The sequence below is a fragment of the Balaenoptera musculus genome, chromosome 18 (assembly GCF_009873245.2).
Source record: "Balaenoptera musculus isolate JJ_BM4_2016_0621 chromosome 18, mBalMus1.pri.v3, whole genome shotgun sequence".
Taxonomy (NCBI): domain Eukaryota; kingdom Metazoa; phylum Chordata; class Mammalia; order Artiodactyla; family Balaenopteridae; genus Balaenoptera; species Balaenoptera musculus.
In genome coordinates, this window is record NC_045802.1 from 11,724,725 (window position 1) to 11,744,487 (window position 19,763).

The 19,763-nt window shown below is 40.0% G+C and overlaps 2 protein-coding genes across 9 annotated transcripts in view; one reads left to right on the forward strand and one right to left on the reverse strand.

Annotated features, from left to right (window-relative positions):
* NBEA (neurobeachin) overlaps window positions 1-19,763 on the forward strand; it is a 602,800-nt gene that overhangs the window by 387,287 nt on the left and 195,750 nt on the right. For all 8 annotated transcript variants that reach the window (XM_036831611.1, XM_036831614.1, XM_036831612.1 and 5 more), the window contains one exon: window positions 13,617-13,753. In XM_036831611.1, coding sequence (XP_036687506.1) covers window positions 13,617-13,753 — 137 coding nt within the window. The remainder of the gene's footprint in view (window positions 1-13,616; window positions 13,754-19,763) is intronic.
* Window positions 15,421-17,937, reverse strand: MAB21L1 (mab-21 like 1). The gene has a single exon (XM_036831619.1). It carries the CDS (start codon window positions 17,447-17,449, stop codon window positions 16,370-16,372), a length of 1,080 nt encoding a protein of 359 aa, XP_036687514.1. The 5' UTR covers window positions 17,450-17,937; the 3' UTR covers window positions 15,421-16,369.

Consider the following 19,763-nt stretch of genomic DNA (forward strand, 5'->3'; position numbering starts at 1 on the left):
TGTTGTTTAGTAAAAGCTATTTGATGTTGAAAAAGCCTTATGAGTCTTTATAAGTCTTTTTTCTCTCTCTTTGAATTAGGAAGTTGCTTTGCAGTCATAAATAGTATACCCAAAGGGCTCATGTTCAGCTTCAAACAGAGAATTCGCAAAGCTCTTAGAGACAACATTAACACATGCCCATTTCTTAACAAAAGCTACTTAAAATACTTAAACTTCTAAGTTAATTTTTTAATTCAGCTGAAAAGTTGTGAAAATGAATAAAAGCTTCACCTTGAATATCTAGCCTTCTTAGCCTTTCTTCATTATTTTTACAATGTCTACAAGGCCATTTTAGAGTCTGCAAATATTTTACTGTATCCATCTTTCTGTATCTCCGAAAATGTATGTCCTCTCCAACCATGGATTCTGTAGTCTATAAAAACACTTTTAAGGTACTTTTAACTGTAACAACATCCCACTAACCACACTTTGTAAATTTAAAATATAATAAAAGGACATAATTCAACTATGTTTGTTAGACATCAACCATGATTCAGCTCACATGTAAGTTCTTACATCTTTTTTTTATTTTAAGAATAAGCCATTCTTTGTTATGCTGCAAATCTTTCACAAACCACAGTGATGAGGTCTATTCTTTCTAATACAGTGTTCTAGTTGAAACCGGTTTTTATTTTTTACTGTTTTCTCTGTATGGAGAGTTTCCCACAAAGTAATCCCTCTACAGATTTATAGTTATACTTACTACCAACCTGGAAAGTAGTGGCAATGAACAATTCAACTCACTTATCAATAGACCATCTCTCTTCTATATGTAGGCAGCTAATATTTCAAATGTCGTGTTTTTTAAAGAGGATATGATGAGGATATTATTCACCTGTTGAAAACATATGGGTCACCATGTTTGTCACACTTGGAGGAAAAAAAGTGTGAGGTAACAAAACTGTTTTCCTAATGCCGAACTGTGGGCGTTAGCAACTTGGAGACGAGGAAGAGGTGAGGTTTCATCACTGCCTCACTTCTGAGTGCTCTACCCTCCCTCTGAAAGACTTTGGCACTAATTCACAAATAGGTAAAAGACTGATTTTGCCACTACATTTAGAGCAGTGCCATACAAAACGACAAATTAGTCTGCATACTGAAAATATTTTATTTATTTCATTATTTTGTTTTGATGACTTAGCGCTATGGAGCCAGAGCAACAGCCTGCAAAGGTACCTCAACATAAACAGTCAGCACTAAGGACAAGTTTTACATGGAAATCCATTTATAAGTAGTTATTCCAGTAGAATCTGCTCCATCAAATCAATCATCAGTCCGATAAATATAAATCTAGAACTTTTTATCAGCAAATAAGAAGAGAAAGTCAGCCTCAGTTTGCTGGCTAAATATTGTTAAATATCTTCTTTCCAGATAAAATGTTTAGGCAGTTTTATTGATCAGAAGATGACAGATAGTAATGTTTTATGTGTTTTTTCCTCAAAGTTCTGTTTAATTTTTCCTTCATTTTAAGTCACTAACAGATGAAACAGCTAAATACAGTTGTAGTGCTATTTCAGTTCAATTTGTATCTAAAACAGGAATGTTAAGAACCAAATATCACAGAAAACTTTCTTTAAAAATAAATCTTGCATCTAAGATTGGGTTGTGTGGATAAGTCTTCATTTACCAGCAAGTTTTCGGGGTGGGGGGGTGGAATGAGCTAGTTAAAGTAGTAAAGAGTAAGTGTGGATGGGCAAATGATGCTGGCAGATAGCTTTACAACTCTATGAATTAGGTATTATACTTCATTCTAGGATGTGGAGACTTAGGGTCAAACGTTGGGGTATTTATTTATGATCACATAACAAATATCAATACATGAGCCAAGAAGTGAGCCCACTTTTCTTTCTCCAAAAGCCCTTGTTCATTCTACTACATCAGTGTTTTGTTTTGGTTTTTTTTTTAAATCCTGAATTATAACCCATTGGTGTGTTTGTTAGCAAATCAATTACTTGGACCATTACCAGCATTATTTGTAAATGAAATAAAATGAAAAGAAAAGATTCAAATAGAAAATGTCAAAATTCATCACACACAATAAAGAAAAGAGCTGGAAGGACCTGTTGGGTCCTTATTCTCTGTTGCCAGATCCCAACTTGACTCAGGTTGGATGTGGTTATCCAAACAAAACAAATATAAAATATTGAATATCTACTGTGTGCCAGACATTATGCTGGATGCTTGAAGCAAAAAGACACATATGATTAAAGTTCCTGCTTTCAAAGAGTTTACAGTGTAGAGGAAGGAAAGATAATGAAAAGAAAAAAAAAAAAAAAATCCTACATCTACAAAGGAAGCCATGATAACACAAAACAGGGCCCTTGACCGCCATGTGGATTCTGGATGGGTGTTCCTTTTAGTTAATCATAAGTAAAAGATTTAGAAAGATTTGGAGTTGTTACAGACGACATGTAAACATAGTATGCTAAACTACCACCTTCTCTGTGAAACTATAGTAGGTCTAAATTTTTCGGGTAGAAGTATGAGGCAGAAATCTCTGAAGGTTACTGGGGTGGGGGGCATTTTGTACCATGAGGTACCTGTATTTTATCCTAAAGGCTACAGTGAGACAATGAACGACTTTTAAGCATGAAAAGATCTAATTTATGTTTTTTAAAAAATTACTCAGGCCACTGTACAGATTATGGTTTTAGGATGTCCAGACTTGAGGCAGGAGGCTGTTGTCCAGATCAGAGGTGATGAGAGCCTAAACTAAATTGGGGTGGAAGAAAGAGGAGAGGAGGGCAACTTCTAACAACACTTAGGAGGTAAGATGTGAAGGACCATGATAATTGACCAGCTGTGAGGAGTAAGAACGAGGGGAATCTGTCCCGGGAGAAGAAATGATGTGGAAGCTGTTAAATGTGTTTGGGAATGTAAAGATGCAGGGTTTTAGGGGAGAGAAGAATGAAGATGACTGGTCAGATTGGTCTGTTGGGTATCCAAATTTTTCAAATGTATAGAATGGTTTGAAATTTGAGAACCAAGTTCGGCATGGAGCTCATAATTTAAACCTCTGAGATCACCCAAGGAAAGTGAGAATATAAAAACAGAAGAGTAGTAGCCCAAAGTCAGATCCCCTGTGGAACAACAAGGTTTAATTGGCCAACAAAGGACAGCTAGCTCCTCAGGGATACCAAGAAGGAAGTCAGGCAGAAAGAGAACAGGAGAGAAGACAGGCTTACCTTGGAGATATTGCAGGTTCGGTTCCAGACCACCACAAAGCAAGCATTGCAATGAATCGAGGCACATGAATTTTTTGTTTTCCCAGTGCATAGAAAAGTTATGTTTAATGTTTATATCATATTGTAGTCTCTTAAGCGTGCAATAGCATTGTGTCTAAAACAATGTACATACCTTAATGTAAAAATACTTTATTGTTAAAAAAAATGCTAACCGTCATCTGAGCCTCCAGCAGGTCAGAATCTTCTTGCTGGTGGAGGGTCTTGCCCGGATGTTGATGGCTGCTGACCGACCAGAGTGGTGGGTGCTGAAGGTGGGGCGGCCGTGGCAGTTTCTTGAAATAAGACCACAGTGAAGTTTGCCACAGGGATTGATGCTTCCTTTCACGAATGATTTCTCTGTAGCGTGCAGTGCTGTTTGATGACGTTTGCCCACAATAGAGCAGCTTTCAAAATTAGGCTAGGTCCTCTCAAACCCCACCACTGCTTTATCAACTAAGTTTATGTACTATTCTTAATCCTTTGTTGTCATTTCAGCAGTCTTCACAGCGTCTTCACCAGAAGTAGATTCCATCTCAAGAAACCAGTTTCTTTGCTCATCTATGTCAAGCAACTCCTCAACTCTTCAAGTTTTATCATGAGATTGCAGCAATTCAGTCACCTCTTCCGGCTCCACTTCTAATTCTAGTTCTCTTGCTATTTCTACCACATCTGCAGTTACTTCCTCCAGTGAAGTCTTGAACCCCTCAAAGTCATCCATAAGGGTTGAAATCAACTTCTTCCAAACACCTGTTAATGTTGACATTTTTACCTCTTCCCATGAATCACGAATCTTCTTAATGGCATCTAGAATGGTGAATCCTTTCCAGAAGGTTTTCCATTTACTTTGCCCAAGTTCATGAAAGGAATCACTATTTATGGCAGCTATAGCCTTTTGAAATGTATTTCTTAAATAATGAGACTTGAAAGTCAAAATGACTCCTTGATCCATGGGCTGCAGAATGGAAATTATGTTAGCAGGCATGAAAACAACATTAATCTCCTTGTACATCTCCATCAGAGCTCTTGGGTGACCAGGTGCATTGTCAATGAGCAGTAATAATTTGAAAGGAACCTTTTTTTCTGAGCAGTAGGTCTTAACAGTGGGCTTAAAATATTCAGTAAACCATGTTGTCAACAGATGTGCTGTCATCCGGGCTTTGTTAGTGCATTTTGTAGAGCACAGGCTGAGTAGATTCAGCATAAGTCTTAAGGGCCCTAGGATTTTCAGAATGGTAAATGAGCTTTGGCTTCAACCTAAAGTCACCAACTGCATTAGCCTCTAACAAAAGAGTCAGCCTGTCCTTTAAAGCTTTGAAGCCAGGCCTTGACTTCTTCTCTCTGGCTATGAAAGTCCTGGATGGCATCTTCTTCCAATAGAAGACCATTTCATCTACGTTGAAAATCTGTTGTTTAGTGTAGCCTCCTTCATGAATTATCTTGGCTAGATCTTCTGGATAAGTTGCTGCAGCTTCTACATCAGCACTTGCTGCTTCACCTTTCACCTTTATATTATAGAGATGGCTTCTTTCCTTAAATCTCATGGACCAACCTCTGCTAGCTTCAGACTTATCTTCTGCAGGTTCCTCACCTCTCTCAGTCTTCATAGAATTGAAGAGAGTCAGAGCCTTGCTCTGGATTAGGTTTTGGATTAAGGGAATGCTGTGGCTGGTTTGATCTTCTATCCAGACCACTAAAACTTTCTCCAGTCAGCAATAAGGCTGTTTCCCTTTCTTATCATTCATACGTTCATTGGAATAGCACTTCTAATTTCCTTCAAGAACTTTTCCTTTGCATTCACAACTTGGCTAACTCTTTGGCACAAGAGGCCTAGCTTTTGGCCTATCTCTGCTTTCGACCTGCCTTCCTCACTAAGCTTACTCCTTTCTAGCTTTTGATTTTAAGTGAGAGACCTGTGACTCTTCCTTTCACTTGAATACTTACAGGCCAATGTAGGGTTATTAATTGGCCTAATTTCAATATTGTTGTGTCTCAGGGAATAGGGAGAGAGAGAGACAAGAGAATGGAATGGTCAGTGGAGCAGTCAGAACAAACACAACATTTACCAATTAAGTTTAGCCTTATGTGGGTAGGGTTCAGGGTGCCCCAAAACAAGTACAGTATTAATGTCAATGATCACTGATCACACATCACCATAGAAAATATAATAATAATGAAAAAGTTTGAAATATTATGAGAATTACCAGAATGTGACACAGAGACTTGGAGTGTGCAAGTGCTATTGGAAAAATGGTGCTGATAGAGCTTCTGGATGCAGGGTTGCCACAAACCTTCAATTTGTAAAAAACACAGTCTCTGCCAAGTGCAATAAAATGAGTTATGTCTATAGTATGCTTTAGAAGTCAAGGAACTCTGGCTCAGTCATTTTCAAACTGGTATTTCTTGGAACACAGTTATTTTGAAATATGCTAATGAGAAAAAGTATAGTTAAAGGTATTTGGAAAATTCTGGGCTTAAAAATAAAATGTTACACAGATTGTGTTTTTGTTTTGTTTTTTTAATTGATGGAAGGACTTTTCCAAACTTTTAGCATATTAATTAATATGTATGTCCCTAACACCTTGGCCTAAGTAGAGGATGAGGGTGAAGCCAAAAGGAGTGAATAGGAATGAGGAACTAAGAGGTGAAAACTGAAGTCCAGAAGCTTAACAAAGGAGAGGAGACCAAGATAAAAGAGTAGCTAAAGTGGAGGAGGGTAGGACTGAATGCCAGATGGAGAGAGTAACTGACTTGAACAGGAGGAAAGTTACATTTTCTGGAGAAAAAGAGATAATAAATGCAGAGGCAGAAAAATCTTTAGATAGAGGAAGACATTAAGATAAATAACCAAATTTCATTTTCTCCAAAATATGAATAGTTCATTTATTATGCGGTCAGGATGGATGAATGTTCATATGTGAATTTTTCTAGGAAGGGGCCATATATTTAGTCATCTTCTCTAAGAGATGTGTGAGCCCGAAAAAGGACAGACACCACTGCTCCAAACTGTAATACCTGAGCTTTAATCTTTGGTTCCTTGACCTAAAAAAATCTGACATTTGAGGCTACATGTGTTTTTTCAGTCCCATCTCACACTGCTCCCCTTTACACCTCCTAATCGCTGGTCCATCTTATTTCCTACTGTCTGTATCCTGCATCTGTTTGTTCAAACTCTTCTCCTGCTTCACAACACTCTTCCCCGCATGTGCACCAGTCTGAATCCTGCCCATCCATCACAGCTCACTTCAGTTCACTGCCTCACCCTGACCCCCCACAAAGGCTGGAAATCATCACAGTTATGTGAATGCCTGTAGAATTTTTTTTTCTGTTCTTCTCTCAGTGGGAGGCAGTATACATAACAGTAAATACCCTGGAGTCAGATCACCAGGTTTGAATCCTGTCTCTACCATTTCCTAGTTGTGTGACCTTCCCTAAGTTACTTCAGCTCCCAGTCTCATTTTCTCTCTGTAAAATGGAGATCATAGCAGTACCTATCTCCTAGGTACATTATGAGGAACAAATGAGAGTCGTACACGTCAAGTGCTTTAACAATGCCTAGCTAAACCCTTTCTCCCTTATGCTATGCTTATTCCTGTACATTTCTTATCTTTACTATGTATTTTAAGCTCTTTGTGGGTAAAATCCATGTCTTATACATTATTGCATTCTCTCTCAGTGCACAAAACAGTGTATAATTTTTGTTGACTACATGAATGAATGAATGCTGAGTTAAATGTTTCTCTAAGCATTTAATTTACAAAGAGGAAACAACTTACACACTGGGAAAAATATGGCAGTTATAAAATTATGTCATTTAAAAAAATAATAGTATGCGTGTGATATAGCTGGACTGACCAATTACATTATAACTCTTACTGGTTTTCAGCATATTTTAAATTGATCTCTTCTATAAAATGCAATGTTTTTCATATTTTTAAAGAACGATTTGAAATCAATTCCAGAAAAATATAAAAGATGTAATCTATTATTTTAATTGACCTTTTTACTATGACATATAAATGCAACAATGGTGTATATCGTTTTCTATATTCTATATTCAATTCCATAAACACAGATGCTTACTGTGTGACAGAGCCTGTGTTAGATGCAGAAGATAAAGCCCCAGTCTTCAAGTAGCTTATGCCAAATGGGAGAAACAGCCTTCTAAACACACAATATTCGATATAAGTGCTGCAATAAAGATGTGCCCGGGAAACCATGGGAACGTAAAGACAAGGCACTAGTCCAACCAAGAGGTGGAAAGACCTAGTCCTCCTGGTCCAGTAGATTTAAGTCATCTCCCCTGCTTTATTCACTCATCCAGTCTAGTAGGAACTTACTCTTCTTGATCATTAAATGATATCCTAGTGCTATAAAAGAGTCAATACTCGTCCAGAGAGTGAAAAATGGATTCCATATGTTGAACTGAATGTGATACAACTAGAAACACAAATCTCAGCTGGCTCACCTAGTGCATCAAAAGGCAGAGCAAATTATCACAATGAACATAAAAACTATCACCGTTTTTAGTATATTTTTGTGCTGGAAAATAAGTCAGTAATATTTTACTTAGAGTATATATGCTTTGTAAGCTTTTTCTTCTATAAAGTTGTTTTTGTAGAAAATGCACTAGTTTCTGTGGGTTTCTTTTTAACATAAAGTATTATCTGTCCTACAAGGGAATCAAAAAACATAAATGGTATGTTAAAGTTAGAGCCTATCAGATTCTCTCTCAGGACTTTTAAAAATTGTGTATTGTAAACACATTAAATGAGATTTTAGATAGATGTTCTACCATGGTGAACAGATATTTTGTTAAAGTGCAGCCTTCAATTGCTCTTATATAGAGGGCTCCATTCTTTCTGTTTCTGTTTCAGACTCTGGTAAGCTGAGTTTTACCAGAGGTAGGTTTGCTCAAATCTGAAAAGATTCATGTGCCTTCTCAAGCACCTGTCTCATTTTGCACAGTAATAATCTAAGGAAACCACTGCACTGTGGGGATGATTGATTATTGTTCATCTCAGCCTAAGGATAGGTTGTGTTCAGAAAGTCACCAGAGAGCACAAAGAGGCCACTTCTTGGGCACAGTGAGCTTGGTATAAAATTTGGATTTATAGAGTGTTTATACTCAGTAGTGTGGTGTGTGTATGCTAGAGAAGGAGATAATGATGTTGGAAGTTAAATTTATAACTCTTGGGTTATGTATTTTATCAGTTGTTCAAGTTATATTTTCCTGATTTAAGCAAAAATATTCTGTAACTCTTCATCACAAGAAAAGTTTTTGAAAATTTCAGAGCATCATTATTCTGATAATATATTTGGACCACTAACAATATTCTCTGTACATAAAGGAATGCGTCACTGGTAGAGATTTTGTTACTATGCTTTCTTTTTTTCTGAGGCATTTCAAATGCTTGAAACCCAGGGAAGTCAGTACTCTGGGTAAAAGGAATCTCAGATCCTCTGCAGCATTTTCCCCCTAACTTCCCTCTCCCTCAGGCACATACACAGACATCTCCATTTTCTTAATGCCTAAAGTTTTCCTAGGATTCCAAAACAAAGTTCCAACTTTCTCATATTCTCATATTCTTCAATTGCTTTGAGATTCAAACATTTTATTCTTTTAATTCTGTGGGGGAAACATTTTCTTTAAATTGATAGTGCCCTACTTAAAAATAAGTCCAAAGCAGTGACAAATATTTTAGATATGTTCAGTCACTCATGCTGTTAGTTATTTTCCTACAAATTTTATCACATTATAGAGTTGTAAATTTTTACTTACCATATTTTCATCTTAAATATTTTTTGGAATGATATCCTTTTTCAGTAAACATAAAGGATCTCAGATTAGTTTTATTTCTTCTATATAATGCAGGATTTTAAGTTTAGTAATTTTACAAAGATTAGTCAATGCTTATTATCCCAAAATAATGGTCTTTTACATGTTCCAAAAGCAAATTGAACATGTGGTTTCAAAGTAAGTGAGTTTGGAGTAAATCCATACAGCTGATAAAATTGTATTAATATTAAACTAAGGTTAGAAAATATTCAAGTGACTCTAAAATACATCATAATTTCATGTACACTAAGTATAGTTTTTGCCAACTGAAAGTCATCAAATAATTGTAACGATGCCAGTTTTAATTAAACTTCAGCTCCTTGTCCCTATGTATATATTCTTTGTTGTGCTTTATATTGAAACTTGTAAAGAATTTTAGCATCGTTTGAGAATTTAATCGCCATAATTGACTTTTAATAGCCAGAATGCTGTTGACCCCCCTTAAAAAATGATTAATTCCTGGATCTGAGGAAGAGAAAAGCAGCCCCTGACCTCAGGAAACAAATGGACCTGACCCTTACAAGGAGGCCTCGGTATCATTGGGAGCTGGCCTGGGGCTCACAGCTCCGCCATGGTGCTCTCCTGTTGGACATAAACAACCTCACAGAATACCAGCATCAGACAAGGCCACGTGATGATGTGAGGCAAAAAACAACTTTGTAATTTTGTCTAAGCACAGACAAAAACAGGGTCACTCTGCACAATGCCTACACATCAACATCCCCCTTCCGTCATTATAGGAGTGACTGCTACTTCTTTGTCAATTACAGTTTTTAGCCTAGGTCTAGTCCTAGATAAGATTTATTAAGATCTCCAATCACAGAATTATTGCCACTCCCTGACAGAGCCCAACCCAGAGCAAAGCCCTGCTTCCTTGAACCCTTCCCCAAATCACTTAACAAAGGCCCTGATCCTACAATACAATAAGTCCTTTCTGACACCCTCTTACTTAGTCATCTCATGGTTCCTTCCCATGTCTCCCTCACTGCAAGTGAGCAATCAACCCAACTGTCTACACTACAGTTATGTTGCTGGTGGTCTTTGGCAGGAAGGTATTGACACATCCATAGCCCCAAAATTGTGAACACTGAACTAGTAGTTAAATAAAAATGTAAAAGAACTGTGTAAACTGTAAAGTTCTGTTTAAAAGTTGATGTATTAAGACTTATAGGCTTAGAATTATGTTTTCAGTAGAATCCTCCAAACCCACAAGTGGTTTTTAACATTCTAACTTTAAATTATATTTGATGAATAGTTCCCTTCCTAAATATAAAACATATGTATTTTCTACCCTAGGTTTACCCTCTCAACTGATTAAAGATCCCATGGCTCTAAAGAGAAGTTTATTCTTCTAAAGAATCTTTCCATTATGCTTGGGTGATCTTTGTTCTAGTTCAGATTTTAAATTAGCATTTAACTTAATGGCAAGTAATATCCCTATCCTTTCAAAAATAGTAATGGATCAATATTTCTTAAACATTATAGTGCCAGTTCTAAAAGGTAAATAAAATTATTTTTCCTTTAGTTACCACTTCAGATGGTAGAATTTTAAACTATTGTATGCAGCAATACAAGGGGAGGAGGTTCCATTTATTTCACTATCTTTTAATATCTGTCACCTTACTTCTGTGTGTGCTTGAGGACATTGATGTAATTTACCCTTTAATTGCCATAGTATTGATTAGAATGACTATATCTATACTCAGTCCCCGACTCACTACACCAAACAGTTATGAGATTAAATTTGTACCTAGTTATCGTCTGGAACAGAATCTCCCAGATCACCATCTCTCTGACATCTAGACATGCTGCCCTTTCTAAACTATTTTTATTTGGAAAGGGATCCAAGGTTTTCAAATAATGAGATCTTCCATATGGAAGATCTGCTGGTTTGTGATTGTGCCTTATGTAAACATTTTAATATCGGATCCAGAGGCTCCCCCAAAGGAGATTAAAACATAATCCCTCTCTGTATTGCTGTAGTGGATTAACTCTATTCTCTCTGCGGCTGGTTTGCTCCCTGAAGGCTACAACAAAAAGACCCAGCGCTCCTTAAACATGCTATGGAATTGGAAGTTGTAATTGGAGATTTCCAAAGGACAAGGGTAAAAATGACACACTATTAAGGCTGAATATTTCATGAGTGTCTTTCTTAAAGAAGGACCGGTTCGAAGCCCTTTTATAAACCCCCAGAAAATCTCAATTCAATAGAATGAGATTGGAGTAAAATCAAAAGGAAAACGCGGTCGCCTTTCAGAAACGCAAACAGGTAGCGAAAATGTACTCCCCGTTAAAAGTTCATGGAATTGTGGACTTAAAATTCGTAATACTGTATATCTCGATAAACTAGTTGGTATGGTTTTGATAATGTGCATCATGATTTTTTAATTTTTTTCCAATTTAATTGGATATGTTAAATTATATTTTAAGAGAACGCAGCAGTTCGCCATTTTTAATGTTTTTGACCACTCATCGTCTCCAAATGCCAGAAATCTCTGTTAAACCAGAAATCACTAGCTTTCTGTGTTTAGAATGACGACTTTTCTGAGGTTTTATCAAGGCCCAACGATGTGTAAGAAGACACTTTGTTTCCGATGTGAATCAGGTCACCTTCTTTCTCACCTCACTCCAATCAAGAGTACACCTCCTGGATTTCTCCTGAAGGGAAATATGAAAAGTGGCATCCAGAGGAGCGTCCCGGTGGCTTAAGGGTTAAGGGAGCGGTTCGAACCGGCCCGAGCGTTGGGGGCTTCGGAGGGGGCGCGGAGGCAGGAGGCGCCGCCGAGCGCGCGCACAGACCCTCCAATAAACACAAAGGAGGGCCTGGGGAATAGAAACCCAAATCCACTTGTAATCGTACAAGAGATTCGGGCATAATTACTTGAGCAACCTAGATTAAGATTGATGAGCCTTTAAAGTGGCGCTTTAGATCGACCGCCTCGCCCTTTGGAAAGAAAAACCTTATGGAGCCGAGGTGGACCCCGACTCCGCTCGGCTCAGGCGGAAGCTACCCGCCCGAGACCCAGGCCGGGAGTCCGCGCGCCCGGGGGCCGGGCCCCCTGGTGCGGGCTCGTCGGAGATAGAAAGCCGTGAAGTCAAAGCAGGGGCTTGGCGGTAGCCTGACCCGGGCGGGCGGTCACGGTCGGCGGTGCGGGCTGACACTGACACAGTTTGCTCCATAGCCACCCCTTTAAGCGCGACAGCAGCCGACCGATTCCTCTCTGGTCCTCCCGCGGCAGAAACGCCCGGCTTTGTGCAGGACGGTCGTGGATTCGGTGTGTGCTGCTCCCTGGAAGCGCGAACTCCGCTGCCGTCCCCGCGCGGCCGGGCCGGGCCTGCTCGCTGCGGCCGGGGCGGTGGCGGTGCGAGCCGGTCTCCCCGCGAGGAGCCACCGCCGGGGGGGTGGGGGTGGGGGGGCGGGGGCTGGGCCTGGGCAACCGCAGGGGGCCTGCCTTTTCATTGCTTTCCTCCTGCTGTTACTGTGACTCATTTGTCTGCATTTGGGGGGGGTGGTGGTGGAAGGGAATATGATGCACCCTTACTACAGAAAAACAAATGCATTTTTTCTGATTTCTAAGTCTTTAAGTCGAGGGTAGAGAAGAATGCCCCCCCTTCGGGGAACCTTAAAGGAGCAGTTAGGTAATCCCACTTTGAATTAATATTCTGATACGTGAAATTTGTAATTTTCGACTTTGACTCGGAGGGAATTCGAAGTCAGCGCCTTAGTAGGCACACTTTCTAAAACATTTCTTTTACTGAAGCTTAGTCTCTCTCGTCCCACAAGTTGAGAAACAACACTTTTCAAATGCTTTTCTGAGAATCGTTTTGTTCAAGCGTCTTACAATTTCATTAGTTTTGACCTGTGCTCGGTGAGAAAAATCACTGCTACAGTTTTCTTTCTTTTCTGCATAAAAATGTATTTAATGTCCGTGTTTGCGCGTATATCGGTGTGCGGTGCGCCTTAGGATGTCGATATTAATCTGCCTGCAAGATGCAAACCCGTCAGCGCAGTGGAATTTATATATTAGACCCTATACCCCTTCACGTCCTCCCGCCCATCCTGGGGGCACGCTACTGCCCAGGGGACGGGGCTGGTCTTTGGGGACGGCGCTGGCTGCCCAGCGCGTTTCTCGGAACGCCGTTGATGCTCAGTGGAGAATCAGGGCCTTAAGAGAGTCCGTTCTGCACTTTTAAGCTGGTTAAGGTCAGCGCCTCACTAACCATGTAGGATTTCTAAGCAGAGGTTGCAGACTCGCTTACTGAAAGTCACTTATTCGATATTCTGATCTCTTTGAGTTTTTATAGAATTATTTGTCTCTAGTCTCGTTATAAGGTAATGTGTAAAAGCTAAGCAGACTTACCTCACATGAAAGGAGCTTGCTGCATAATCTAGACACTGCTCTTTCAGTGCATCTCTAAAACTAAAAACCTGTGGTACCCTTCCGGGAGGGAGCGGGAGCGAGGGAGCGGGAGAGGGGCGCAGAGGCGCGGCCTGACTCCCGTACCCTCTCTTTCAGGCCCAGTGGTTCTCAGCACTCCTGCCCAGCTCATTGCTCCTGTGGTGGTGGCCAAGGGGACTCTTTCCATCACCACGACAGAAATCTACTTCGAGGTGGATGAGGATGATCCTGCCTTCAAGAAGATCGACACGAAAGTGAGTTCGAGTGATTCCGTGTACAGCACTGGTGGCTTTGTGGCAGGAAGTGGTTTTCAATTTTGCTTGGTTTTGAATGACATTGGGGGAAGGGAGCACATTCTCATCCTTATAGAAAATAAAATGAATGAAATAACACATGCTCTATTTTATGGGATTGAAGAATGTATTAACAACTCTAAATCCTGTATACCAGAGCATGCACATTTTAACGGTCTCTCTATGAGTGCCTTTGTGTGCACTTGGGCAGATTTGGTAGTGAAGCCAATTGCTCCCAGGCCCCTGGGGTACAGCATCTCAGGCTCTCTGGGAAGACTGGGAAAGGTCTCATGACATTTCTTACTAAGATCACTTTTAATTTCCAAAAGTGTATATTGCAATACGAACAATAATTCATTAAAAGGTTGTAAGAAAACTACGGAGCACATTTAGCTATAAATTCATCTCCGTTATTACATCCAGTTTTCATCTCCTGAAATAAGAATGGGTTTTATATGTGATTTTAAGAGGAAGAGAAATCAATTATCTGAGAAGCTTTCATTTAAAATGTGTATACATAGTACATACTGGCGCTCAGATGTTTAAAGTGTGTATTCTTCTGTGGGTGTAGTGCCAGACAATATATATTCAGATGATTTGAAATGCATAAATATTTGTTTATTATATCTTATTTTGTAAATTTTAAAACCTGAGTATTCAACAGCTCTATACCTCTACAATTTCTTCTGAAATCAATTTTGTTGTTGTTTTAACTTTTATGTTATTGTGCAATTTGTAAACTTTTTTCCTGAGGCTAAGAATTCAAGAACATAAGTGTCATGCTAGATAATCAAGCATCATTTTACAGAGATCTTCCTTTGAAGTAGTTTTCAGAGGCAATTGTTCTAAAATAGCGAAAGACAAATGCTCCCGTAGATCCAGAACCTTATTATTTATATTTAATTTATATACAGAAGTAAAGCATTCTAAAACACTATTTGTAGAATAACAATTGAAAGTCTAAAATGTACCCCCACCTGAGTTAACTAACTACCCTAAGGCCCACAGGTGATTAGCCCCTCCCGCACTTGTTGACTCTTAAAATACTCTGAGGGATAATCACAGGACTTCTTTAACTTCTAGCTCCAAAAGAATGGCATTTTGAAAATGAGTTTGAATGTAGTGCATGTGATTTTAAATAATTTTAAATTTGTCTTTATGCTTTTATCATTGGCTTGCCCTATGAAGTAAAAAGTAATTTTGGATTTCTGATTCATTCATTCTGCCGTGGAACCCTTACTGCATAAAACAAGGCTTGGCATAAAATAGGTCAGAAATTATCTTCATTTCATTAGCGTAGTTTTCATATACAAATTTTAAAAGTTTTATTAGGATTTTGTTAAGTTCATTTCCTCTGAGTTAGTCTGATTTTTAACTCAGCAACCTTGACTGTCATGACATATTTCATCCTTATATTATCAAAAATTCTACAAAAATATTAACCCAGAAGAGCAAGCTTTCAAAGGTAGATTTGAATTGCGTCTGTTGTAGAATGGACTAGTCTTATAAGTAAGTCAGAAACTGACAGTAGATCACTGTATTCTGTAGCTATACAAAAAGAGCTTTTCTCCAATATTTTAAGGTTTTATTTTTAATTATTTCATTAGCATGTTTCTCAAAAGGTTTAAAATATTCAAGTGGGTTCAATTTTCAAAGTGAAGCATTACATCTTTTGACAGGAAAACAATTTAAAGTGAGACACAACAACTTTTATTTTACTTCATTTATTAGCTTCTAATTAAATAAAAAACAGCAACAGAAATTAAAATCTAAATCACAAAAGTAATTATCCAGTGTATTTCAAGTGCATTTTTCAAATATATAATTCAGATATTCAAGCGTTATTATATAAGCTGAATTCAAATTTCTTTGAATATATTTAAATAACATTTCAAGTATATTTATGGAATGTTAGAAATAGAACAAGCAATATATTTGAAACAAAATGTAAACTTTTTAAAGTTCAGACACTTTCAAAGACAGATAAAAGTACCAGGAGGAAATCTACCTTTAAATTATATCTTTGTTAGTGGAAAATGTCTGGAAGTATCCAAAATGGCAATTTAACTTCTGTTCACCAAATCACAAAACACCAACATCCACACTTTCAAAGACAATGTGAGATCACAATATTTGTTACAAATTAAAATATACATTACACTTTCCTTCAGATGGCATATCCAAATCGTGTTTACTCACAGCCAGATGCACCTAAATCGCCAGGATTGCTATAATCCTTTGATGGTTAAGCAGTGTTCACTGTGGTCTTGCATTACAGCCAGGCTGTTTTCCGGGTGTTACTGTGTACTTTTCAAGGGAGATATGAAATCCTTTGTAAAGAAGTCTTCTAATACTTGTGAGTTTGAGGTGTTCTCCATCTGCTTTCCCTACTTCTTTTCCTCCCCTTGGAGGGGTGGGTGAGATGATGCCTAAACGTTGTGTTAGTACTCCTTTTTAAGGAAGAGATTGTTTGCACTGTCCAGTGGAATATTAGATAGGAATCGAACAGGAAGTTTACACTTAATGAGAACTTTAAGAATAGTATAATCACATTTCGGCTCTCGATTAAATTGTCCTCTAAAGTTTTTCCAAACTTTTCGGGTTGGTCAGGATCTCTCTTGCCAGTCGCCACGTTTGTTTGGCAGCGTTCTCGAGAGCCGAGTGAGGTTTGCCTTGAAACAGATCTAAGTTCGGTAGGAAGTAGTGAGGACACCGCCGGCACTGCAGGCAGGAGATAAGTTGCAGCAAAATCCCGTTAAGCCGGTCACCCAGGCAAGACTCGTCCCAGTCCGACTCCCGGGGATGCTTTTCACACTCATAGGAAACCAGAGTCTTCATGTGGTAATTGTTCAGGGGCTGGCCTGGCAGTTCAAGGTGACGGTCCCGTAAGGTTTTGAGGATGGAGAGGCATTTCTTCCTGCAGCCCCCCATCTGCAGTCTGTTCTCTGCCTCCGCGAACTGCAGCACCCAGGCGTCGCTCTCGGCCGAGCTCTGCTTGCCGGCCAGGGAGTGGCACTCCTTGGACAGGAGATTGAACCCTTCCGCCTTGACCTCCGCCACCCGGTTGGGTCCCGGCCAGGGGATGTGGGGAAGTGGCCAGTGGGCAGCACTCCTGGGCCAGATCCCAGTGCATTTAAAAGCCGGGGTGATCTGCACCACGTACCTATCTCGGATTCTCAGTTTCACTTCGCTGGTGTCTGCCACCATCTTTACCACATCCCTGTAGCTACATTTGTCTACCGCTTGAGCCACCAGCGTCTGAAACCGGGACCGGATTTTGCGCGCCGAGAGGTAGCCGGAGGCGGTAATGAATTCCACCCAGAGGGACATGCTCCTCTTGCGCCCGTCGCTCAACTTCAACACCGCGCAGCCGGGCAGCGAGCCGTCGTCCACAAAGTTGAACACCCCCATTTGGTTAAGGTAAAGCACCACTTCAAATTCGGTGGGGGAGATGACCTCGAGGCCCTCGTAGCGATTGTCCATCTCGTTGAGAGAGCTGATGAACCGGGGCTCCTGCACTTCCACCTCCTTCAGGACGTCGGAAACTACTTTGCAGACTTCCCGGATAGTTTTGGCAATGGCAGCTTTCCTGGCTTGGCATTTTTCGTTGTAGTATTTATTCAGGTGGTAGACCAGCTTGGCCTGGGCCGCGATCATGTTGGGGCAGAGATCCGGATTGTACACCGGAGTCTCGCAATAAGCTGTGGGATCCAATGCGGCTGCTAGAGCTGGAGCCAACTTCGGTGGAGAAACGGGCCGCCGCGCTCAGAAATGTATCAGAAACGTCTTTCCGAAGTGCTGCAGTGGTGGATTCCTAGCGCTGCTTTCCCCTTCCTTTTATCTTTGAGGCCAGCCGGTCTTAAAGTGAAAGGTTGGTCTCCCCCCTCTCTCTCTTCCTCTTTTAAAGAATCCTTGTGTGAGAGAAACGCATGGAGAGATCACCTTCTCAGTAATAAAAACAAAAGTTGCGCTGAGACCCAGCAAAGCTCTTCCAGTAGTCAAAATAATCAACCCTTTCCGTATTTATTTACGCTTTCCTGTAATCATGGTGTGTGCAGGACTGTTAGTCAGATGGAGGAAAAGTGTGCTGAGTGTGTGTCGGGGGTGCGTGTGCGTGTGTATATGTCAGAAGAAGCTGCGGTTGGTTTGTCTAAGAGCCCAGATGCACTCGTGTGGAAATTATAAAGGCAGGGCCAGGCAGGCTGGCGGCCAATCGCCACTGGGCTCGTCACCACAGCCTCCGTCAGCTCCAACCCGGCTAATTAATCCCCCCTCATGGATATAGGCGCACAAACTAAAGGTAGGAGGCTGCTGCCGGGCAGAAAACCACCCAGGCCACCTAGACAGTTTTGGAAATCAAGAGGAATCTCTCAGCTTTGGTATTAATTGAAGCATATTGACGTTTTGAAAAGACTTGGCAAAGTGGTCCTCTTCTGTGCTTGAAAACCCTGCTTGTCTTTTTACTGAGGAAATGCAAATACAGGTGTACTAAGGGTCATCCATCAATTGGTGAACTAGATGGGGTTTTCTGAAACAAAAGTCACTAACTTGCATTTAGAGTAAGATAATTAACGCCTGTTAATCCTCGAGGTCTTTTTGAATGCAGGGTGGGAGTTTGCTCTTTCATGTATATGCAAGTTGGCTTTAGATGGACCAGTACCTGTATAATTTTCTGGATGTTCTGTGTTAGAATGATTTTTTTTTAATGTTATACGGTGTTTTACCTATGTTTTTTCTCATTTGCAGTTGTTGAAAGGAATCTGAAAATTATTGCTGTTAGATATTGTCTACCTCAGTTTAAGTTAGGATGTTTCAAAAACGTTTAGTACACCCCTCCCCCCATCCGCAGTCCTCTTTGTACTTTGCCCAACATTATAACCAGGACACTAAGTTTTGTACGCATTGGCAGAAATATTTGTGAAATAAACTATCTCTGTGATTCAGAGGTTATTTTAATGTGAGTTCCTAATGAGCTGTATTTTAATACGTGAAAATTCAGGAGAGATCATCTAACCTACTGGCAGATACCTATCCTGAAATTTTGTAGGTTTGGGGTTTCTGTCTTGTTTACAGATGCATAATTAAGGATATATCTCCTCTCCTAAGGGTCCTTAGTGGTCACCTGACAGTAGACTTCTAATTTTATACTATTTCATGTGACTTGATTAAGGGAAATGGTTAAGATTTTTAAAGAAAATTAATTTTGCAGTCATCGGGGTTTTAAATTTAAATATCATTTTTGAAAACTTTGAAAGAAATCAATATTTCTAAATTTGGGAACCTTGAAAAAGGAGGGGAGAAATGGATTTATATAGAACATTTTTTTTTTTTTCCTGGTGGTACCAACTGTGTCCTTAATGTACAGGAAATGGAAGAAATACTACTTAGGGGTTCTGTAGTTGTTTTTAAACCTAGGCAGATTTTTAATTCCCTACCTTTAATTTAGAGGCCATCTCTTTCAAATTAAGAATATTTCCAGCAAAATCCTATAATTCCTGGAACAGGTTTGTAGGCACTTTCTTTCAGAGCCACTTGTAACAAGATTTTGTTCAGGGCTCCCTCTTTTTACTCAAGCTTTTGATTTTTTTTTTTTTTCTTCTTCTTTGCACAGGTACAGCATCATACTTTCTTGTTATCCAAGAGTGGGAGATTTCGATTTAGCTTAAAATAGTACATTAGATTCGGGGCTCACGGCATCCACCTACTCTGTTCCCCAAGAGCCTTCCATTTCCTTAGGAGCAGGGATTGGGCGCACCCGCCAGCCCCTCCCCACTTTGCCGGCGATGCGGGTGAACGCATTGCTACCTTTTGGCAGTTGGAAAAGGAGGCAGATCAGAGCCGGAGAACCTGCGGCCAAGAAGGCGAAGATGTGCCGTGGTCTCCGGGGAAAAGCCACCTCTGTCCCCACCCAGTGCAGGTCCTGCGTGCTTCCCACTGGTCCCCTCTCTCCCGCTGCTCTACACTCCCGGCC